This window comes from Polypterus senegalus, chromosome 8 (assembly GCF_016835505.1).
Source record: "Polypterus senegalus isolate Bchr_013 chromosome 8, ASM1683550v1, whole genome shotgun sequence".
Classification (NCBI taxonomy): domain Eukaryota; kingdom Metazoa; phylum Chordata; class Cladistia; order Polypteriformes; family Polypteridae; genus Polypterus; species Polypterus senegalus.
Window position 1 is genome coordinate 148584959 of NC_053161.1, and position 24374 is coordinate 148609332.

The window sequence follows — 24374 nt, forward strand, 5'->3', positions numbered from 1 at the left end:
AGTTTCAGTGTATTTATAAAGGAAAATAAGGTGTAACCACACAGGAACAGTAGCATTGCTTTGATGCTGGGTGCCGCCAGTCTGCAAAACCGAGCGGAGAACTTGCGTACGACAAGGTATGAGGTACCGTGGAAAAGTGCGTGGCTTTACGCCAAGTGTAGGTTTTATACATCACGATTTGAATGTGGAAAAGTTCTTACGCAACATTTCTGTGCGTACGCACCGTTTATACATGAGGCCCCAGGTGCTTGGCCCTTGTTGTTTAATTAAATAAATTTACACAGTATATCAGGTATTATTTTAAATAAATCCATTCTTGATTCATTCAGGATTCTGGAATTACTTTGTATTGTTAACTAAAACCTTTCTGACCTTTCACTCTGTTCAAACTTGCTTTGGCCCTGTCGTCTCAACCTTCAGGTAAAAGCATTCTTACCTAATGCAAAGTTTCATTTTCTCTACTTTATTATTTTAACTATTCTGACGCTTAGTAACAAGAGCCACCACACAAGAAAATTTCCAAAATTAAGACCGGGTCTGAAAACAATGAAATTTCTTCAGCTTTGGATTCTCTTCATACATTGAAAATATTAAGCTTGGGTTTCTGCTGGAAGAAGTGTTGGTGAGGCCAGCCATTGACATTTGCCCTGTGGCCAGGATGTGGATCAAAATGCCCCAGTGCAGTGAAGGAGATACTAAGTTATGAAAATGGTGCCATACTTCAGATGAGATGTAAAACCAAACTGCTGACTCTCTGTGGTCATAAAGGATCCCTTGACATCCTTTGTAAAAAGTAGGGTTTATACCAATGACCAGGCTAAATTGCCCACCACAACCTAGTCATTCTGGCCCTCTAATCACCCACTGTCTCTAATTGGCTATCTCTCTCTCACCACTTCAAACCCGACAGCTAATGTGTTGTGAGCGTACTGGCACAAAAATGCCTGCTGGTGCATGATCCAGGTGGATGCTATATATTAGTAGTGGTTGAAGTGGCTCCCCACTCATGATGAAAAGTGCTTCGAGTAATGAGAAAAGCGCTATATAAATATAAACAGTTATTATAATTATTATTATTATTATTATTATTATTGCTGTCTCTTGAACTGAATTGTTTTAAAGAATGTCCTGTTTACCTCAATGGCAAAATATTAGTGCATAGAAGCATAACAGGATCAAATCTAGGGCATGTAAGCCAATTAGCAGCGCTTGTCTGACCTTGGCACACCTTAGCTTCTTGGCTGCTACTTTTGTGTCGCAGATGCAAACATTTTCTGCATCCCAATCTGTCTTTAGACACTATCCCTTGGGAATGTGTTCATTTAGTTGTTATCTTGCTAACACCTCCACTAACAATCCGGCAACCAGAAATCTATTTGAAACAGAAAAATTATCGTTTGCAAAAATATCGCTCCTCTTGATGTGCCTGACTGATGTTACTAAAGTTGACTTCCCCTTAATTTTCTTGGTTGCAGAAGTTAAAGACAAGACTGACAGCTTATAATAAATTGTATGTTAGATATATTGGAGACCAGAAGGGATAAAACACTCCATTTAAAAGCCCGAAAGGCACATATGTACTTCATTTATAATGATTACTAAAAAGATATTAAGCCATAAGCAAGATATGATAATTTGCAAGATGTATCGTAAAATGGCAAAAAAGCAGAAAAATGCAATGCTTGAGAGTTACAAGTGCTTACAGCATAAATTAGGATAAGACTTTAGCTTCTCTATCATGCATGGTGTCCTCTCTCTCTCTCTTCTGGAAGACGGGCCAATTGGATCTGTAGATGTGGGAAGCTTAGCACATTAAAAGACAAGAGTCCTTGCGGTCATAGCAGTGGAAATAGTCTGCCAGCACCAGGGGGAGGTATGCCTCATAATCAAAGTTTTATTTGTTCCAATTCTATACATTACAGAAATAGCTTCATTATATAACAATAAAACATAAGCTTCAGTAAAATATTACTGGATTTAAAAAGCCTGTTCAATCAGAAATGCACTAAATCCCACAGAAATGCGTATGATTTGTAATCATGAGCCACAGTAAAACCCTACGCTCACCCAGAACACAGTTAATTAGTATTAAAAAAGAGGTCCACAGTGTTATGCAACCTCTTATGTATTAAAACAAAGAGAGTTTATCAGAGACAGCTGGGAATTCAAGACTTATTTTAGAACAACATTAATGAATTTTTGCCCAAACTTTAAAGAAGTTATGCACAGTTACACACAAGAATCATTATTTATTTTGAAATAATATAAAATAGTGACACACTAACAGTATAGTGTAGGAAATAAGGTTCAGTTTATCACCAGATAGTCTAAGATTATCTGAAATAAGTTCAAAGACTGCTGCTAAAGTAGTTGCGGTGATGATAAATTCTACATTTTATGATAGATATTAAAAAAATCTTTTTCAAAAAGGGATTTAATTTTGGACAATCCCAAAACATATGCCCATGCAAGGCTGGAGCTACCTGGCATCATTCACAATGAGAATCCAATCCATGGACTAGTTTAGAGTAAAATGTTGAGTTAAGTTGTAATATGTCTTGCACAAAATTAAGGAGAGTGACTAACACATTATCAAATCCCCCTTGTTGCCTGAGGTATTGATGGAGAGGTCTCTTTCCTAACATTGCCTAAGGTGGTCTAGATGTGAGCATAGTGACAATATTTGATAAGGTCTTGAGATGGAGAACAAATGTGTCTTTGAGCCTAAATTAAGAAAATAAAAATAAGAAAAAATAAGTGTAGTAAAGGAATTCCATGCTGAGCTGATCAAAAGGTACAAACATATTAGCAGTCTGAAGATCTCTAAAGATAATTGTCTTAAGAAGAATAGTTGTACATTCTCCCAGAGTACTACTGGTCAGTACTTCCCATGCTTGATAGAGCTGGCTGATCCAGTGTTGGTTAGTTGTATAAAAAAAGTGGATATTGGATAGAACTCCTGTGTTAAAGGTCTCAGGGTGATAGATTATTGAACGGTCCATCAGGAAATAAAGATGCCACTCCTTTATCAACCTATTAATCCTAGGAATGTAACAAAAGCAAAACCTAAAGTTCTCAAGATTAAGTAACCATGAAAGAGATGTTAATTAGAGATCAGGCAGGATATAGACAACGGACAGGTAAATGTCACAAATAATGAGAGGACGTCAAAAATACTGATTGTCAAAACCATCATTTGTGTACAAAATTTTACATCCTAAAAATACAAACCTAGAAGTGTGTTTTCTAGTTTCTTTGTATAGCTGTCCCAAACCTAATAAAAGCAAGCTACCATGAGGCAAAGATGTTGCATGTCATGATGCACACTATCTCGTATTTAGTGTTAGAAGCAAGTGGAGTCTGTACCAAAGTCATTGTTAGTTACTGTATATGACCAGGAGATTAAAAAGGCTATAAAGTGGGAGAGGTAAGTTCAGAATTGTGGACAGGCAAAGGCAGTAAAGCTAATGAGATCAGCAAGCTAAGTAGTTTTTCGGGCAAAGAAAGAATATAGTCAAACCATCAGAGCCGAAATCATCAATTAAGCTAACCGAAAATGAATCTCTAACCAAAGAAAAACTAAGCTCACACAGAAAAGATTTGTCTTGAAAACCCCAAAATTGGGATAACTAAAGGTCTGTGTCTCTATCATTACTTTAACATGGCCTTTTTATAACTTCACTTTATCTTAATCCTGATACTCTATATGTTCAATTCATCATAATAACTATTCATGGTGGCTCTAAAATCCATACTGACCCCTACTCTCTCTTCTGTTTCTTTTTCTGGTTTCTCTGTGGTAGCGGCCTGCGCCACCACCAACCTACTCAAAGCACTATGATGCCCCAGCATTGATGGACTAAAAGCCAGAAGTCCACATGATCATCATCATCATCATCATCATCGTCATCATCAAATCCTTCCGTGAAAACCATAAATACAAAGAGGACTGTTTCGTTTATGTTAGGTAGATTGCCCAGAGGGGACTGGGCGGCCTCATGGCCTGGAATCCCTACAGATTTTATTTTTTTCTCCGGCCGTCTGGAGTTTTTTTTTTGTTTTTTCTGTCCCCCCTGGCCATTGGACCTTACTCTTATTCTATGTTAATTAATGTTGACTTATTTTATTTTCTTACTGTGTCTCTTATTTTTCTATTCTTCATTATGTAAAGCATTTTGAGCTACATTTTTTTGTATGAAAATGTGCTATATAAATAAATGTTGTTGTTGTTGTTGTTATCAGTTAAATGTTTGTGGTGATGATGTCACAAATCACAAGGTCAGGACCATGTGACCCAAAAACATCTAAATTAAATCACTAAAAAGATGGCCACTGAAATGAAAATGATCACACCAAAAAGGTGGCAGATTCACATTGCTGTCAAAACCATAAGAATAAGTAAATGCAATAAAACTGAAATATTTACTCAAAATATGTATAGCATTACTATAGAACCTAACTAGCAACGGGTGTCTCAGGCACCAAGAGAGCTGCACCCATGAAAATCAAGCACAAAGTGGTGTCACCAGTGGCCAAAGGCACAATCAAAATAGCGCTTAAAAAGACGTCATGAAAAGAATGTTAAAAATACAGAAAACGGGTCAAAATAAAAAAAGAAATGTCATTTATTAATTGCCAAAATGCAGATTTATGGCAATTAGTAGTATGAAAGCAATGCATGTTTTAAACATACTCATAAACACAACTGATTACAACCCATTCATTTGTAATATGTAAATCCATACATGATTTATTATTTGATTCAACATAACTGAATTCTTAGTTCATGGCTGTATGTCTGTGGTTGCTGGCTGTATTCTTTCTAAGGCTTATTATTTAATTCTGCCCTGCCAAAGAGTGAAAGTGGTGTTTAGTCCTGGCAGTGGGATCTGGTGACTCAGAAGCATAAGGTTGAAGGGTTGAAAGCTTGCCATCGGCATGGCCCTGAGCAAGCATCTGAGTTCAAATTATGTAAGTATGTACATCTAGAAAACTCAGTCACCCGCTGCATTTAAAGAGATTTCAAATGGCGGAATGTAAAATTGGAATTGATTACTAATTCTAAATTTGATTAGAACTAAAAACCTACTGTCCAAAGGCCTTTACTTGGAAAATGATGATGGCAATTAACACTCTTCTCAGCTGGAGGTAGTGCACACACAAGTGACATTATTTCCAATGTTCATTTTAAATAAGCTACTCACACATAAAACAACAAGCTTAAACTAACCAGATAAGCTATTTCCTTTCACATTCATGTAACAATGTAATAAAATGACTAAAAGTCATTTTAGAAAAGCAGGTTAGGTATTTACCAGTATATAGAATGTAAATTGTATCTGCAGGTAAAGTAAGAGACACTTTTGATTGATCCATCAGTTTGTACTAATAATATCACAATGGGGTCTAGACCCCACTTTTGACTCCCTTGTTAATGTACTTTGCCCTTGCCCCCTCTGTTGCCTATCTGTGCTGCAAACCTTTGATGGAAGGGGCAATTGAAATAAAAAAGAGAGTAAAAATGAAGTCTGTTATTCTAACATTGTATCATGTGCTTAATAAATACCTCCTGCCAAGCTCTCTCCCTTTTTTTCCACTTTCACCTCCCATTATGAGACTGTGTCATGATTAATGTTGGCCAGCTAAGGAGGAAAAAGCAGATAAAGGTGGGGGTCACCGACAGAGCTTTGGAGCTGGGACCTTGTTCTCTGCAGTACCATGTATAATGAAGGATCCAGCCCTGAAGAGGATACCATTCTAACAATAGGCACTGTATGACACTGAAATGACAACAGCTTAGAATCATTGAGGACTTCTTCATTTTTCCGCTGCTCTGGTTAGGGGTCACCACAACGGATCACCTGTTTCCATATTTTCCTGTTCCCTGTATCTTGCTCTGACACACTCATGTCCTCTCTCACCACATCCATAAACCTCATCTTAGGCCTTCCTCTTTTCCTCTTACTTGGCAGCTCTGTCCTCATCATCCTTCTTCCAATATACCCAGCATCTCTCCTCTGCACATGTCCAAACCAATGCAATCTCGCCTCTCTGGTTTTGTATCCAAACCGTCTGACCTTAGCGGACCCTTTAATGTACTCGTTCCTAATCCTGTCCATCCTCGACACACCCAACGCAAATCTTAAAATCTTTAACTCTGCCACCTCGGGCTCTGTTTCCTGTTTTTTAGTCAGTGCCACCGTTTCCAACCCATATAACATAGCTGGTCTCACTACCATCCTGCAGACCTTCCCTTTCACTCTTGCTGATACCTGTCTGTCACAAATTACTCCTGACACTCTTCTCCACCCATTCCACCCTCCCTGCACTCTCTTTTTCACCTCTCTTCCACAATTCGCATTACTCTGTACTGTTGATCCCAAGTATTTAAACTCATCTACCTTCGCCAACTCTACTCCCTGCATCCTCACCATTCCACTGACCTCCCTCTCATTCACACACATGTATTCTGTCTTGTTCCTACTGACCTTCATTACTGTCGTCTCCAGAGCATATCTCCAACTCTGTAGGGCAGGGGTGCCCAAGACGTCGATCGCGATCGCCCGGTAGATCAGAAAGGTAGTGCAGGTAGATCGCGTTGCATTCAAAAAAAAAAAATTAAATGTTAGTCTATCATATATCCTCCCTATGGCATTTGCCACTTGCTTGACATACAGGGTGGCCAGTGTTTTCTTCTAACACACTGGTCATCCCGCACGCACGATCGAACGCACGAGCTACTGCAAAGCTCTGGCTGTGATCTAGTTAGGCTTCCAACTTATATCGACTAAAGAAGGGATTTAAAAAAAAAAAGTTGTTTGGGGAGGGTATGGACTGAATGTGGAACTGGAAGAGGATTTTTTTTTCTCACAATGTCACAATCAAAGTGCGTTTGTCTGATCTGTCAAGACTGTCTATTCGAAGGAAAATGTGGAAAGGCACTTTCGTACTGTTCATAAAAACTATGAAACTGACTTCCTTCTGAAAAGCGATCTGAGAAAGAGAAAGGAGAGGGAACTAAAATCGTAGTTAATCGGACAGCCGTCATTTTTCACTCGGCTGAATTCAAAAGCAAAGGCAGACACACCGAAACATCGTTTGGGGTGAGTCACTCGATTATTAAGCATAAGAAGTCCTTCCAAGATGGAGAAATGATAAAAGAGGCCTTCGTTGAGACAGATGGCTAGGGAGAAATTCCTGCTGAGATTTCAAGACCCTTGGCCGGAGAAAAAGGAGTTTCTCCTTGTCATTAAACATGCAGAATACAAGCAACTTAATAACGATCAATGGACTTGGCTTTTTTTTTTTTCGTTCTGACCAACATTTTGAATGAGCTTAATTTACAGCTGCAAGGAAAAGAGAACTCCATGGTCAATATGATTAACTCAGTTAATGCTTTCAAATGAAAAATGCAACATCTATCCTCAAAGCTGCAGCGCCTTGATTTGGGGAACATCCAAAACCTCGCATCAGAGCTGGAGACGCAATGGAAGGCGTGTGTGCAACTTGACAGCATCCGCTACACAGAGCAGATTGAAAATTGCCAGTCAGACTTTGACAGATGGTTTCAAGACTCAGCTTTACTTGAGCCAATCGCTACATTTAAGTGCTATCCATTTAGGGAAGATATTGAGGGTGATTCACCCGCATCAAAAATTGCAACACTGTTTCACCTAAAACTCCTCTACAGTGGGGGATGAGATTTTGACACTACAGGATGACATTCAGCTGAAGTATGGGGCTCATGGACAGTTTTGGATCTTACTCACAGAGGAAAAGTACCCAAACATGAGGAAATGTGCTACCTCCTTGACTGCATTATTCGTCTCTACTTATTTATGCGAGTCAGCCTTTTCCCACATGAAGATTATTAAATCCCAATACTGTAGTGACCATAAATGTATTGAATTGTTATAGTGCCATAAGGGTTATTCAGTTGTGCAAGGTACGACATTTATTTTATGTATAAAGTATACTCAGTATATATATATTGTCACGCACGCGCGAGTAGGAGGCCGCGGATTGATTCGATAACACCTGGGAAACCATTCGCCGCCAGGGAATGGTGGGGTATTAACTTTCTCCCTCTGCTTCCTCGTAGAAAGAAAGACCTTCCTGCACCATAGGCTGGATTGACGCAGTCGTACTTCCGCCCTTCCTCCGCCATCTTGCCCTGGCGTCATCCTTCCCATCCTCCCTTGCGGTCCTTCCCAGCATTCCTCCACTTCCGGCTCCTCCCCAATAAAATGGCGCGACGCCAGGAGTCGGCGCGCGATATGAACTGTTTGTTTATAATTTTGACCTTTTTTTGTGTGTACAATATACGGGCGGAAACCCCAACCCTTGCTGTCTCCTCGGTCCTTTACATCTGGCGTAGTCGGCAGGATAGAGATCCCGGAATGCGGAGGGACATGACCTCAACACGGTGCTGCAGGCGATGAATGACCAGCTCCAGGCGCTGCAGCTGGCGCAAGCCGCCACCACCGGGAGCTGGAGGCCACGAAGGCCAGGTTAGTGGAAGCCCAGGGCGAGACCAGACCCGCCCAGGCAGCCGCCTCATCCTTTAGTCCGATGGGCCCTTCGGAGGGCGTGGGCCTACCTGGGCATGTTTGAGAGGGCGGCCACCCGGAGCAGTGGCAGCGGTCAGTGGCGTCCATCTGGCGCCATACCTGAAGGACCAGCGCTGCGGCCTATTATGACCTCCCTGAGGAGGAGGCGCTAATTACGACCTCCTCAAGCCCGAAATACTGGCCCGCTCACGGCATTAGCCGGGCCAGCAGGCGGCGAATGGCGGAACTGGGTCTTTGACCCGAAAAGCCCGCTTCCGCCCAGGCGTTGAGTTCTGGGGCAAGATGGGCGCTGGCTACGGCCAGAGGCCCGGCAGGCGGAAAGTGGTCGGCGGGTGGCCTGTGAAGGCCTGGTCAATCGATGCCCAGTTCCCTCGCCCAGCAGGTCGGGGACACGCCTATCAGAACATGTCGGGCCTCCTCGGCGTCCTGGAGCGTCAGTTGGCGGTCCTCCGACTTGGGGGTCAGAAAAGCCTGCTCGCGGGAACCGGCAGGGAGGCGGCCACCCCGAGCCCCTCGCGCTGCAGAAGCGCCAGCCAGAGCCAGAGAGGCGGGTCCGCCGCGCTGTTTCAAGTGTGGCGAGACCGGTCACCTGCTACCAAACTGCCCCATCACATCGCCCGGAGCCTATGGACTGCAGCTGGACATCGTCGGAGAGGTATTGTACCCGCCGCATCCCTTGGCGAGTCGAATCGGGAGTGGTGTTGCTAAATGGAGCGCGCCGTGGTGGCTTTGTTTGATTCCGGCAGCAACATTACCATTGTTGCTCGCCGTTTTGTCTTACCGCAACAGTGGTTAAAACAGCATTTGTTGGTCACCTGTGTGCATGGGGGGACTAGGTCATATCGTTCCGCTCACTGCTATGTCACCTGGAAGGGGAACCAATCAAATGGCGGTCGCTGTGTTACCTGACCCCCTTCCCAGTGATTTGGGACAAGACTGGTCTAAAAGAATCAGCGGTAAGCCATTCGCGCTCCCGGGCCTCGTTGGATCTTGTTATGAGGGGAAAAGGCACCCCTCCGCGGCCTCCACGCCGTGCACAAGGGCAGGCCCTATGGGCTGGTGTCTCGGGGACCTTTCGTGGCTACGGACCTTGACGGGAAGATTCCGCGGAGAAGGGACTAGCCAGGGAACTCTTCCCGGGCCCAGGCCCCAAGACCCTCTCGGCGGCCTGGACCATCAATTTCGGTCCACGCCGGCCTCCTTTAAGAGGGAGCAGTGGAATGATGACTCCCTGCGCTTTGCCGGAATGCGTCGTTCTGCCTAACAGCTCAACAGCGGACGGATCCACACCGGGAACCCTTCTTTGTCCTTGAGAATGATCTGTTGTACCGGTGGCTACCCATGAGGCGAGGTGCGGAAGTTGTTGCTAATTCAGCGTACCTTCCGGCGGGAGATATGCGAGTTGGCACATGCTCACCTCCTAGGCGCCCACCTCGGGGCCGAAAAAACACTGGAGAGGATTAAGCTCCGCTTTTACTGGCCTGGGATCAATGAGGAGGTCCGCGGTTCTGTCAATCCTGTCCGAGTGCCCGGCCCGCCAGATTCCTAGGAGGGACCGTGCTCCTCTAGTCCCTATTCCCCTCGTGGACATCCCCTTTGAAAGGATAGGGGTCGATTTGGTGGGACCCTGGAGCCCTCAACCCGTGGCCACAAGTATATCCTAGTCATGGTGGACTATGCCACCCGGTACCCAGAGGCGGTTCCCCTGCGCTCGCTAATACTAAAAGCATCGCACGGGAACTGGTTAATTTGTTTTCACGCGTGGGCCTACCCAAGGAGGTCCTCACGGACCAGAGTGCGCCCTTCACTTCGGATACGTTCAAGGAGGTAGCCAAATTACTGCAGATAAAGCACCTGAAAGCGTCAGTCTATCACCCGCAAACTGGCGGGTTGGTGAGCATTTAATCAGGCGCTTAAGCAGATGCTCCGCAAGGTAGTCAGCGGGCGGCAGGAACTGGGACCAGCTCCTCCCGCTCGTGCTTTTGCCTACCGGGAGGTACCCCAGGCCTCTACAGGCTTCTCCCCTTTGAATTACTATACGGGCGACAACCCGGGGAATCCTCGACATCCTAAAAGAAGGCTGGGAGGCGAGGCTCTTCCCTCCTCTAACATTTTGGAGTACGTAGCGCAACTGCGCGACCGACTCACAAAGATCAGGCCCCTCCTAAAAGAGCACGTGACTCGTGCGCAAGCAGCGCAGGCCGGTGTTACAACCGCAACTCCGTCCTCAGGGAGTTCGCCCGGGGACCGAGTTATGGTGCTCGTCCCGACCTCCCACTTTCGAAGCTGCTCGCTCACTGGCAAGGGCCTTACGAGGTTAAGGAGAGAAAGGACTCGTCGACTATTTGGTGAAACAGCCCAATGCGTCGACCGGTGAAGGATCTATCATGTCAACCTGTTAAAGCCCTGGAGATAGAGAGGAGCTTCCCAGCTCCCATAGGTCACTCTCCCTTTTCGCAAGCACAACTGCCCTTAACCTCGGCGAAGAGCTGACCCCCAAGCAGCGGCAGGAGTTAGCCCAAACACTCCGAGCCATCCCGAGGTAGTGGCGAGTCACCCGGCGGACCGCTGATTGCCCCGCGATATAGTCACGGGCCGGGGTAATCGTCCGGGAGAGGCCCTACCGACTCCGGAGGCAAAGCGCGCAGAGGTCGAACTGGAGGTGAAACGTATGTTGGACATGGACATAATTGAAGAGAGCCATAGTCCCTGGTCCAGCCCTATTGTCCTCGTCTCCAAGCCAGGCGGCTCCTGGAGGTTCTGTAATGACTTTAGGCGTCTGAATCAGATCTCCAAGTTCGATGCCTACCCCATGCCCGCATTGGCGACCTCCTTGGCGGCTGGAGTGCGGCTCGATATCTGACTACCCTTGACATGACAAAGGGTATTGGCAAATTCCTTTAACGGCATCCGCAAAGGAGAAAGCGGCCTTTAGCACCCCTAGCGGGCACTGGCAGTACAAGGTCCTCCCATTTGGGCTGCACGGGGCCCGGCGACCTTCAGCGTCTGGTAGATAGAGTGCTGAAGCCCCACCAGTCCTATAGTGCCGCCTACCTGGATGGCGTTGTCATCTATTCCGGCACCTGGGAGGAGCATCTACTGCAGGTCGCAGCTGTCCTCCGAACACTGGCTAAAGCCGGCCTCCGCATAAACCCCCGGAAGTGTTTTTTTGGATTAAAGGAGGCCAAATATTTAGGCTACCTCGTGGGACAAGGACAGGTGCGGCCACAGAGCTCCAAAGTTAAAGACATCTTAGAATGGCCCCGTCCGAATACCAAGAAACAGGTGCAGGCTTTCTTGGGGCTTGCGGGTTACTACCGCCGGTTTGTTCCCGTTTCTCGAAGAGCAGCACCCTTGACTGACCTGACAAAAGGGCTCCCTATACGTGGTGTGGACCGACAAAGCAGAACAGCGTTCAGTGACCTAAAGAAGGCCCTAACGTCGGCACCTGTGTTACGGACGCCCGATTTTGGGCTCCGTTTATTCTCCAGACCGGCCGGACACAGGCCTGGGTGCCGTGCTGAGCCAAAGCGTCGATGGTGTCGAGCACCCTGTGATGTACCTTAGCGGAAACTGATGGACGGGGACCGGTGCAGCGGCAGTGGAGAGGGAGGCCTTGGCCATTAAGTGGGCAGTGACCCACCTCCGTTACTACCTGCTGGGTCGCAATTCGCTCTGGTGACTGATCACGCTGCACTTCAGTGGATGTCCCTACACAAAGAGTGAATCCGCGGGTCACCAGGTGGTTCCTGGACTTACAGCCGTATAAGTTCACTGTCACTTATCGGCGGGCACCCTTCAGGCCAATGCCGATGCCCTCTCTCGTATTCACGACCTCTCGGTTAGGTCCGCCCGACCTGGCGGTCCTGGGCTAAGGGGGATCGTGTCACGCACTTGCAGTAGGAGGCAGCGGATTGATTCGATAGCACCTGGGAAACCATTCGCCGCCAGGGAATGGTGGGGTATTAACTTTCTCCCTCTGCTTCCTCGTAGAAAGAAAGACCTTCCTGCACCATAGGCTGGATTGACCGCAGTCGCGTACTTCCGCCCTTCCTCCGCCATCTTGCCCTGGCGTCATCCTTCCCATCCTCCCTTGCGGTCCTTCCCAGCATTCCTCCACTTCCGGCTCCTCCCCAATAAAATGGCGCGCGCCAGGAGTCGGCGTCGCGCATTATGAACTGTTTTGTTTATAATTTTGACCGGTTTTTGCTGTGTACAATATACGGGGCCGGAAACCCCAACCCTTATTGCTGTCTCCTCGGTCCTTCACAATATATATATATATATATATATATATATATATATATATATATATATATATATATATATATATATATATATATATATATATATATATATAAACTGCTCAAAAAAATTAAAGGAACACTTTTAAAACACATCAGATCTCAATGGGAAAAAGAAATCCTCCTGGATATCTATACTGATATAGACTGGGTAATGTGTTAGGAACGAAAGGATGCCACATCGTTTGATGGAAATGAAAATGATCAACCTACAGAGCCCTGAATTCAAAGGCGCCCCAAAAATCAGAGTGAAAAAATTATGTGGCAGGCTAGTCCATTTTGCCAAAATTTAATTGCAGCAACTCAAAATTGTGCAGCACTTTGTATGGCCCCTGTGTTCTTGTATACATGCCTGACAACATCGGTGCTTGCTTCTAATGAGATGACAGATGGTGTTGTGGGGGATCTCCTCCCAGATCTGGACCAGGGCATCACTGAGCTCCTGGACAGTCTGAGGTGCAACCTGGTGGCATTGGATGGACCAAAACATAATGTCCCAGAGGTGTTCTATTGGATTTAGGTCAGGAAAGTGTGGTGGTCAGTCAATGGTATCAATTCCTTCATCCTCCAGGAACTGCCTGCATACTCTCACCACATGAGGCCAGGAATTGTCGTGCACCAGGAGCCACTGTACCAGCATAGGGTCTGACAATGGGTCCAAGGATTTCATGCTGATACCTAATGGCAGCCAAGGTGCCTTTGTCAAGCCTGTAGCGGTCTGTGTGACCCTCCATGGATATGCCTCCCCAGACAATCATTAACCCACCACTAAACTGCTCATGCTGAATGATGTTACAGGCAGCATACTGTTCTCCATGGCTTCTCCAGACCCTTTCACTTCTGTCACGTGCTCAGGGTGAACCTGCTCTCATCTGTAAAAAGCACAGGGCACCAGTGGTGCATCTGCCAATTCTGGTATTCTATGGCGAATGCCAATCGAGCTGCATGCTGCTGGGCAGTGAGCTCAGGGCCCATTAGAGGACATGGGGCCCTTGGGTCACCCTCATGAAGTCTTTCTTGTTGTTTGGTCAGAGACATTCACACCAGTGGCCTGCTGGAGGTCATTTTGTAGGGCTCTGGCAGTGCTCATCCTGTTCCTCCTTGCCCAAAGGAGCAGATACAGGTCCTGCTGATGGGTTATGGACCTTCTATGGCCCTCTCCAGCTCTCCTAGAGTAACTGCTTGTCTCCTAGAATCTCCTCCATGCCCTTGAGACTGTGCAGGGAGACACAGCAAACCTTCTGGCAATGACACGTATTGATGTGCCATCCTGGAGAAGTTGGACTACCTGTGCAACCTCTGTAGGGTCCAGGTATCGCTTCATGCTGCCAGTAGTGATACTGACTGTAGCCAAATGCAAAACTAGTGAAGAAACAGTCAGAAAAGATGAGGAGGGAAAAATGTCAGTGGCCTCCACCTGTTAAACCATTCCTGTTTTGGGGGTCATCTCATTGTTGCCCCTCTAGTGCATCTGTTGTTAATTTCATTAACACCACAGCAGCTGAAACTGATTAACAACCCCCTCTGCTACTTAACTGACCAGATTAATATCCCATAAGTTTCATTGACTTTATGCTATACTCTGATTAAAAAGTGTTCCTTTAATTCTTTTGAGCAGTATATATATATACTGCTATATATAGCATTTTTAATGTAGGTAGATCATTTCGACCTGGTCATTTTAGTAAGCAGAAAAAGTGTGGGCAACTCTGCTGTAGGGTCTCTTCAACCTGCTCCCTACTCTCACTACTGATCACAATGTCATCAGCAAACATCATAGTCCATGGGGACTCCTGTCTAATCTAGAAGAATTACTTATAATCTATAAGAATCACATATAGATGTCTCAGCATGAGGACTATGGTAAAAATCTTGGAGTTAATGAAGAAAAACCACATGAGTATAGGAAGGACCTGCAAATTTAACATAGAATGCACCCAGTCAAACTGGGTTCTCACTGCTGCCTGTTGTTAGTGTTATCCAGTTTCCAAGCTCTTCTTGTTACTCTATAAAACTTGGAAGACAAACTTCTCCTTACCACTTGAGGAGTAACAAGAAATAAAAAAAAAATCAGAAGTACTGCAAGTGCCCAAGCATGCCACTTCATCTTGTTCTTCTCTCTTCCTCCCTACACAACACCTATGCTCATCGCCACATCATCTGGCACACACTTGACCTTATCACGTCTTCCTTGAGTTTCACAGAACTTTCATCCTTCCAGGTAGCCTGCATTTGCATAAAACAGTAAGCCCCATCTCCTCTGCAGGATTTCTTCTCAGTGCTCAGCTGAAAATAAGACTTGGTGCAATTGCATAGCCTACTCACTACAGTATTATCATTGACAAATATCAACAAATAAAAATAAATAAAAACATTGGTTGGGTAATTTCCTTTTTTATGTCTCCAGATTTCATTCAAAGCAGTCAAACCATTTTATACATTTTGGGATTTTTAGTTTGTCTATTGTAGAGGTTGTTTTTACTCCCAAATATTGATATATCAGAATGTATTTTCTTAGCAGATACCTACTACCCTAGATGTACAGTCCTGCCAAATTGCAGCTTTCTAACTAAACGAGAAATAATGTTTTTTATTGATGACTGAGTAAGTGAGTTAGTCCACTTTGCATGTTGTATATATTGTAACAGATGGTATGCACTGCCGGGTAAGGATCCCTGTTCCATCCTGGCTGGGGGAACCAGCTGAAGCCTGCCATCTGTTGCAATGTATTTCATGACTCACTCACTCACTCACTCACTCACTCACTCACAAAAACACTATTCCTGAACAGGGACCCTTTCCTGTCCAAAAAGCCAGTGCATTTAAAGACTTATGGAAGACAACCACTTTGGAGTATTTTCTCTCTCATCTTGTTAGATGGCGGCATCAGTGGCCTTAGATACACAGCCAGGGAGTGCTGCAGGGATTTATAAGTACTTCCGGGTTCAAGATAAAAGGAGCCAATGCACCCATCCTGGCAAGTTGAAGGTGGAAATAGAGATCAGACAAAGCTTGCCTGGGAGGAGTGAAGGAGAAAACACAGACAGAGAGACTGAGAGAAGGAAGGAGTTGTTGGTGTTGGTGTGTAACAAATATAAAAGAAGACTTTTCGGTGTGTTTGTGTTTAATACATTTTTAATTTTTAACTGGGACATGTGTCATTGTGGTGGTGTCTGGGGTTTGGGGGGCTGAAATGCCCTCAACAGGCCACAAAATATAGAGATAATGAATCAAAATTTCCCTACATTGTGCCTGATATATGACAGTATAAAAGTGGGATGCAAGCTGTAAAAGTTAATGATGGAGGTCCACTGCTAACAAGGATCCCTAGCCCTGTAATCTAGGGGTAGAAAAAAATTCTTGTTAAGTATTTTGGATTGAGTGACTAACTATTCGAAATGAACTCATCGTTCATTGCTGTCTGCTGTGTACTTCATCCTTCAGCTGACTATAGATTTGCCTGCAATGGGTCTTTTTTAATATCTGCTTGCTGTGACTGTTTAGAATATGCTTGATTTATTTGTATATCTCATTTCGCTATACTTTCCCTCATGGAAATTATACTGCATGAAAAGTGAAGTTATTGCTTATATAGCACCTGTTTAAGCAATGTGGGTACCCAAACATTATTGGTAAGATCTCAGAAATATATCTTAACACTGTTCTTTATTTTTTGCCTATTGTTGCCTTATTCAACACAAGGAAGGACTGACAGTGGATGGTGAAGGTGGAGTGTACTTTGAAAAACAAAGTATGTATAATAATAATAGGGGAATGCAGTTGTTCCTCTTCTGAAATACTGCTGATGGCATTGTACCATATATAACAATGTCAAACTGAGTCGTCTGGAATTCCTCACTAATAAAACTATCCTCCATATACAAAGGTACCATGCTGAGTGTAAATTGAAGATTATTAATGTCACATAAACTAGCTTCTACTGATATGCAAACCTGTAGAGATTGATCATTGGATAGCTAAACTAAAGGGTCAGGAGGCTTCAACATTTTACAGGTTCACATGGAGCACTATCTCTGCTACCAGAATCTTTTTTTTTTTTATAATAAGCAATGGGTTTAACAAGGATGCAGGTCAAACTGTTTAATGCAGAGATTTCAATTTTACCAAGGATTAAATTTCACTGTCATCTCCATCCTGGTCAAACTGATCATGTTGCTAATGCATGGCTCAAGATACACAATGAAAGTAAATAATTTATTACTAAGATTAATACGCTGAGATTACTTTATGGGAAACCTTAATAATACATATCATGGAGGTTATGAAGAAATGTCATTAAATTAATAAAAGCTTTTGGCAACCTAAACATTTAAAAAATAAAAACTGTGTAGTGATGTGATGTAATGAGCCTAAAATGTGTTGCCTGTTGGCCCTGCATTGAAATTATAGACACATCTGTTCATGTTGCATTTACTAAGCTTGTCAGGAACAAATTTAGATAACATTGAAAATAAATCAGGAATGTTTACAAAATTATTGTTGGACAATCTGCAGCTAAAATAGAGCTCTCATCTGTTTCTGATTGGTTTTGCTATCTAACAGTTCCACTCTGCTGAAAATCTGAATCTCAGACAAGGTTCTGTCAGGAGATGGTGCATAGGGGACAGTTTAAGGGCTCTGGAGACAGGAATTCTCCACCGCTCCAGGGGTTAACATGAAAGATTGACAGCTTTTCCACCTCTGACATTACTTTATATGCGTCCACCTGGAACTTCCTCTTTCTGATGGAAAGAGTCTTAACCAGAAAAACTGCCATCTTTGGTAGTCCTACCCAGACTTCTGTCTGAAAAGACACAAGTTAACACTTTAGCCGCATTTTACTTTTTTGAGACTTCAGTTATGTAGGGCTTGCCTAAAGGTGTCCCAAAACTTCTCAGTCTTTGTTTTGCCATTTTGCCATTGCCATGTTGTTTCAGTTTTTTTGCAAGAGGTGCCACTTTTTGGAGCAGTTTTCATAGGCACTATCAGATTGCTGATGGTCAGCAGTCATTAGCCATGTAGAGCAACAGTGACTCAATGTTTACCGTCATCATTTATAAAGTTGCATAAGCTCATGGCCTAATTTTGAAGAAAGAAGTCAAAAACTTTCAATAGCTAGACGCTAAAGCTACTTGAAGAAAAAAAACAAAACATTGAGCTTGTTTAGATTTCAAAAAAAATATTTTTGGATAATATTTTGGTTTTGGTAAAACATTATAGACTCATGTGTGTAAGTTGACGCAGTATTTTCATTGATGAAGCAATGAACAGAAGCAATTAAAAAGGCAAATAAAATGTTAGATTATTTCATAAAAACTGTTGATTTTAGGTCAAGGAATTTTGTACTCAAACTCTATAATAAACTAGTAAAACTGCACCTAGAGTATTGTGTGCAGTCCTAGTCATCGTGGTAAAAGAAAGACTTAGCAGTACTTGAAGGTGTGCAGAATTAAACCTGTTAAGTCTCAAGCAGAGGAGACTGCATGGGGACCTCATCCAGGTATTTAAAACACTCAAAGGCATTGATAAAGCAGATCCAGCTGCATTCTTTTGGCTTAAAGGTGAATCACATATTCAGGACATCAGTGGAAATTAGGTGGAAGTGCATTTAAAACTGAAATCTGGAAGCACTTCTTTATACAAAGACTTGTGGGACTGCAGATCAAACTACCAAGACATAGAGTTGAAGCATAAACCTTGATAACCTCTAAGAAGAATCTGAATGAGACATTGGGACAGCTTAGTTATTAGCCAAACAAACAGGCTTGATGGACTGAATGGTCTTCCTCTCGTTTGTCAGATTCCTTATGTTTCTTATGTATCAGACGTCTAATTTAACAACTATCCTTGTGCTTTATTCTAAAAACAAGTAACTTTCTCTCTGCCGCCCTAAATATACTAATGTCTATTCTAAACCAAATAACATAATAATTGTGAGGAGGATGGACTTTTGAACTATTTTTTGAAATATCTGTTTTCATATTGTATTTTACAGGCATTCTTCTACTGATTTAGTATGTACCAGAGAAAACTTTTACATAATATAAAATTGTTGGTTTTCTTTGCCACATAACAGGTCAGAAACAGCTAAAAGAGGAACTTGGGGTTGCTTGTACAGACACATTACCCACAGGCTGGGGTTTGCAAAAATGAATGATATATGTTTCCCTAACTCTAAGCAACAGGTAGAACATTCATTAGTAGAAGGTTAGAGAAGAGAAGGTTTTTCCTAGCCAGGAATGGTTCAAAGGCACAAGGCCTGAAAATAACGGTGGAGATGGTCGCTAAGCTATGATGGCTCATTGGTCCAAGGAGTACATTAAGGAAATACAACACAGGCATACATAAGGCCCTCCAGCTGCTCTAGGTCTCTTTCTCTCACTCTCATTCAATCAATTCCATCCAGAGAAGAGACAGCAAACAAGATCAAATTCCGACAAGTTCAGAAGCACAACGTAAGATTAAAAGGGCTACATAAGCCTTTAGGCATGTTGTGTGTTTTCTAGCAAGAAAAGCTGCTATTTATCCAGGTTATAATGTTGCGAGTTGCAGAAACCATTCATGCACATTAAGAACCTTGGCTTAGAGAACTTTATTCTTTATTGTTTAAATAAAAGTTTGAACTCCATTCTTGGCTTGCCTTGAACTTATTCTACTAAACCATGTAGGGTCTAGATATAAGAGAATGGAGTATGTATTTTGACAATAGATGCAGTCAATCTTTGTTTGTCCTGATGGTAAGCACAAGTGGAGCTGCACCATGACAGGCTGGTAAATATGACAGAGTGGAACAAGGGACAAAGTTTTGGGATACTCAGTCTTACATAGAAAGTGCTGTGGTGAGGACAGGGTCATCACTGGACCCGTCCATGACAAAACAATAGTGAAAACTGTTACCTGAAATGAGAATATGCATTAATGAATTTGTATTCTAATTTAGGTGACGTTGTAGAGTTTCCTAATCGATAATTTTGGGATTGTTTAACTTAAGTAAACGACTTACCGGTTTTTATTGCTTGATATCCAGTCTGAAATTAAACTAATTGCCTGCTGGTGACAGTGTTTATGTCCAAAACTGCAAGCTAACATGATCACCTCTCGACGGAGTTCTCTGAGGACAAAAGCATAAATAAATAAATATCCTGAATGATGAAAGACAAACATATTGATAACTTTATAAAGGGAAATTGGAAGAAAAAAACTGAAATGACAGTACTCAGTCTGATAAGCCACTTGAACAACAGAGCCATTTGAAAATGCAGTGGGCCATCCAAGCATATGGTATATAGAAGCCACTTGTTTCAGGATGTAGTCCTGTGTAAAATAAATTAAGAAAACTAGGTAAGATACAAAAAAAAAAAGTGTTACTAAAATTAATTTTTTTTGAAAAACACAGGTTAACCTCTCACTCAGAATTAAAATAATACCAGTCAAGTTTACATGTGTGACACTGGATGGCTGTAGAGTCCAATCCTTGCATTTCACATGGTCACCATACATAGTTGGAGGACTATTAGTATACAACATTCATTTAACCATTAGCAAGCATACTTAATTAATCCAGTTCAAGGTAATAGAGTACATAATCTAAAATGTAGAATACTGCATATAGGATTTATTTAAAAAGAAAAATATAACTTTTAAAAAGTTACTGTTTGCAGATTTAAAAAAGTGAAATATTATTTATAACATTTTGGCATCCTGTCTTGTGCTGCCCAACCTTCTTCTACGAAGTTTCTATGCCACTCGTAAATTTGCTTATGATGAGGCGACTGTTTGTTGAACCATCGGCAGAATTCACGTTGTAATTGAACAATAGATTTATACTTCTCAAATTGCTGCATGCAAAATGATTTCTCTTGAGGTGTTGTCGCCATTCACTGGTACTTTTAGATGGGCTTTTAAACTTTGAACTCTCCTCTATCCAGTGATGTGCGGAATGTGTTTCTGTGGAATGTGTTTCTGTCTTATACAGTTTCTTTGAAATAAAGTTTGGAATTCTGCTCTTTCATTTTGAATAGCCCTGTATAGGCTACATGGCATTTCAAAAATTAAATTGGAGAGAGGATTAAAAAAGGGGAGCAACCCAAAAACTGTACATTATTCTAAATCAGCAGAATTGATAAAACAGAACCATAGTAATATCCAGACTACACGACATTTCAAAAAATTCATCAGAAATGATGGGTAGTGGAGCAATAAATACATTGCTTCAAAACAGCAGAGTCAAACTCCATGAATTTTTGAATGCATATTACTATTGATATAACTTAAAATATAGACTTTAAGGTCTTTCTAAATTTTCATTGAGAAAAGGAGTTGTAATTCACAAAACCAAAACTGCATTATCATGGCAAATGAGTCTGGCTGAAGGTAATGATTTTTCCATATTATTTAAGTTTAGCTATACTTACTCTTGGAGTGGGTGTGGTATGATGGAATGAAATTCATGCATCACTCAAAAACTAAACAAAATGTTTAATGTATCCATCCATCAATTATCCAACCCGCTTTATCCTAACTACAGGGCTACGGGGGTCTGCTGGAGCCAATCCCAGCCAACACAGGGCACAAGGCAGGAAACAAACCCCGGGCAGGGCACCAGCCCACCACAGGACACCCACACACCAAGCACATACTAGGGACAATTTAGGATCACCAATACACCTAACCTGCATGTCTTTGGACCGTGTGAGGAAACCCATGCAGACAAGGGGAGAACATGCAAACTCCACACAGGAAGGACCCCGGATGCGAACCAGGGTCTCCTAACTGCGAGGCAGCAGCGCTACCCACTGCGCCACCGTGCCGCCTGTTTAATTTATATTATTCATTATTCATCATCATTGTTATTTATATTATATTATTCTTCATGCAAACTAAAATATAGGATTTGTGGCGGGCCAACTAAACAAAAACCACACATTACTCTAAAACCGCTGCATGGCTGTTTATGAGACCTTGCATGTTCATTAGAGTTAATCCAATTTAACATGGATGGCTTTACAAAGTTTCAAAAGTTTCATCATGAACTGGGGTTCAGTGGAGGGAACAACGCAAACACCAGTAGTTTTGCCCGGTGTCCATGCTGTATCAATAATTCCATTATCTATATATATAATTCACTAAGGCAAGACACCCATGGAAAGCACGTCGGAAGGGGCGTGGATTGACTAAGCCGCCGACAAGTAAGACACCTATTGCGCACGCAGGAAGGAAGCTACGACAGAGGTGAATCGCCATATGCGGCATGTAAAACGGTTTGCAAGGGATATCCAATGGGATCCTTAAAACAATCCTTTACAACTGAGGTTAAAACACAATGAAGTAAGCAGTCTTTAAAAAACGAGTTTTCGGTTACGACGCACGACCGCATGCACCAGAGCAAACTGTTTTACACGCTACATACAGCAATTCGCATCTGCGACAATCATGCATCTTCTTAGATGCTCTTGCAGGAACACGGAAAGTCTACGTGAGTCACAGGTGCATCTGGACTGTGGAAAGACGACAACGACTCAAGTGACGAGTTGGAGGTGGGCACATGAGCGATGGCAGTCCGCCAGTTTTCAGTCACGGACAATTGTGTGTTGGTTTGTTCCGTGCATTGTTACAATGTTGTTTTTCTTGCTGATTTATTACATTACTGATTTTTCAAATTTTCTCCCTGTGCTTAAAAATCATTAAAAAACCGGCCTGATTATGCGGCGTATGGTACGTCGCGGGTTGGCTAGTTTAGCATATTTGATTAAACATTTATTCTTGAAATCACAGCAAACCATGGAGTACAAAGAAGCAGCCAACCCAGCTATTATGGAAACCAATCGTATAGAAAATGAGAATATTTTCAGCAAATGAGAAAAAAAGATATCAACAGTTATCAGATTGGTGGTATAAATAGCACTTGGGACAGTAGCATTTCAGCCAGCAATGACAAAAGGGACAACATTTAAAACCATAAATATTTGCTTTGTTACCTTAACTCATTATGCATCTATCCCTGTGTACTTCATCTGGTGGAGCTATAATTTTAGAATCCTTTTTAATTAATCAGTTGAAAATGGCTTTGTTTAACTGTGTGTTTAAACTGTTTTAATGCGTTTAATGTGCTGTAGTGTGTTTTTTAACACTAAACCTCTTAGAGCACTCTTTACTAGCATTTAGTGCAGAGCACTATAGAGAAATAAACTGAAAGTCCAAACTCCAGATATTGACAAAGCCTGAGATAGAGGAGAGTGCAACCAGTAGCACCATGCTGGCTCAAATACAGTAAACTATCAGCTTCGTAAATACTTCATATGGCTGTATTGTCATTAAGTATAGAGGTTACTGTTGTTGTAATTATTATGTCTATTTATTAATTATGTACAGCGTTTAGATGACCTTGGACTAATCAACAGAGGCAAATGTCCCCAATTAACACACTTGTCGCTCTTGTGATTGCTACTGCAGTGTACTACACCTTTTCAGAATGATCAAAATGTATAATTCACCTACACTAAAGAGGTTGTACTCCTCTGTGCGGTCCAGCAATTTATCAAGATGATAGAGCACACGGCTGGCAGCGTGCCAAGGCAGAAACTCCTTCTCCTGAGAAAGGTAGCGTATAAGCTCTAGGGGAATGTTCTGGGGCAAGTATCCAGCTCTGTTAGAACAGGAGACAGAAAGAAAGAAGAAGAAGAAAAAAAAACACTCACATTACACAGACTGGAAATAAAACAAGCACATTGTGAATTCAATTATAAAAAGGCCCTTTTAGCAGATCTGCGGAAACAATGGCAACAGAGTTATTATACTTATTTTCACATCGACTTAAATTAAATTGTCCACTTATCACAGAGCAGCCACTTAAAGTGAAATTTAAAAATTCAATTAATTCCATTTTAAGTGTATTAGAAAGCCATTCAAATCATGACTAGCCTTACATTATCAAAATAAAAAGGAGCACAATAAAAGAACACATTGGAGTCGAGCACTTGGTATGGCACGCTGCAGAGAAATAAAGCTTACTGATGTCTCTTAGTTTAAAGGAAACAACATAATGACATCTCCTCTTAACCTTATTCATCTACCAATCCAGTTTTCTTTATAGTGTATCAGATGAAAGGTATGAGCCAACAAAGAATGTGATGCCAATCCATTATAAAAGTCACTTGTCAATGCCAAAGCCCATAAAGCCACTTTGGCAACCTCCTTATACCACGACATAGTGGGAAGACTCAGGGTCACAAAGAACTGGAGCCCACCATGGTGGCATAAGTTGCAAAAAAAAAAAACCAACTGTGAACAATGTGCCACATTGACATAAAGGTAATTTAGAATCACAGGCAACACACATCCTTGGGGATGAATGAGAAAAACTGGAGTGCCTATTGCTAAATCTGAGGACAACATGTGCACTCTTCACAGACAATGACCAGGTATGAGCTTTGAAGCTACCACTGCACTGCGTAACTCCCACATCATTATTATTATAATGATAATAATTAGTCTACTGGAC

The 24374-nt window shown here is 42.5% G+C and overlaps 1 protein-coding gene across 1 annotated transcript in view; it reads right to left on the reverse strand.

Annotated features, from left to right (window-relative positions):
- The window catches only part of LOC120534371 (thyrotropin-releasing hormone-degrading ectoenzyme-like), a 922228-nt gene that overhangs the window by 107150 nt on the left and 790704 nt on the right, over positions 1 to 24374 (reverse strand). Inside the window, exons 13-15 of the mRNA XM_039761915.1 lie at positions 23372 to 23519; positions 20091 to 20188; positions 19878 to 19985 (exon numbers count right to left, since the gene is read on the reverse strand). Of these exons, the coding sequence (XP_039617849.1) occupies positions 19878 to 19985; positions 20091 to 20188; positions 23372 to 23519 (354 nt within the window). The remainder of the gene's footprint in view (positions 1 to 19877; positions 19986 to 20090; positions 20189 to 23371; positions 23520 to 24374) is intronic.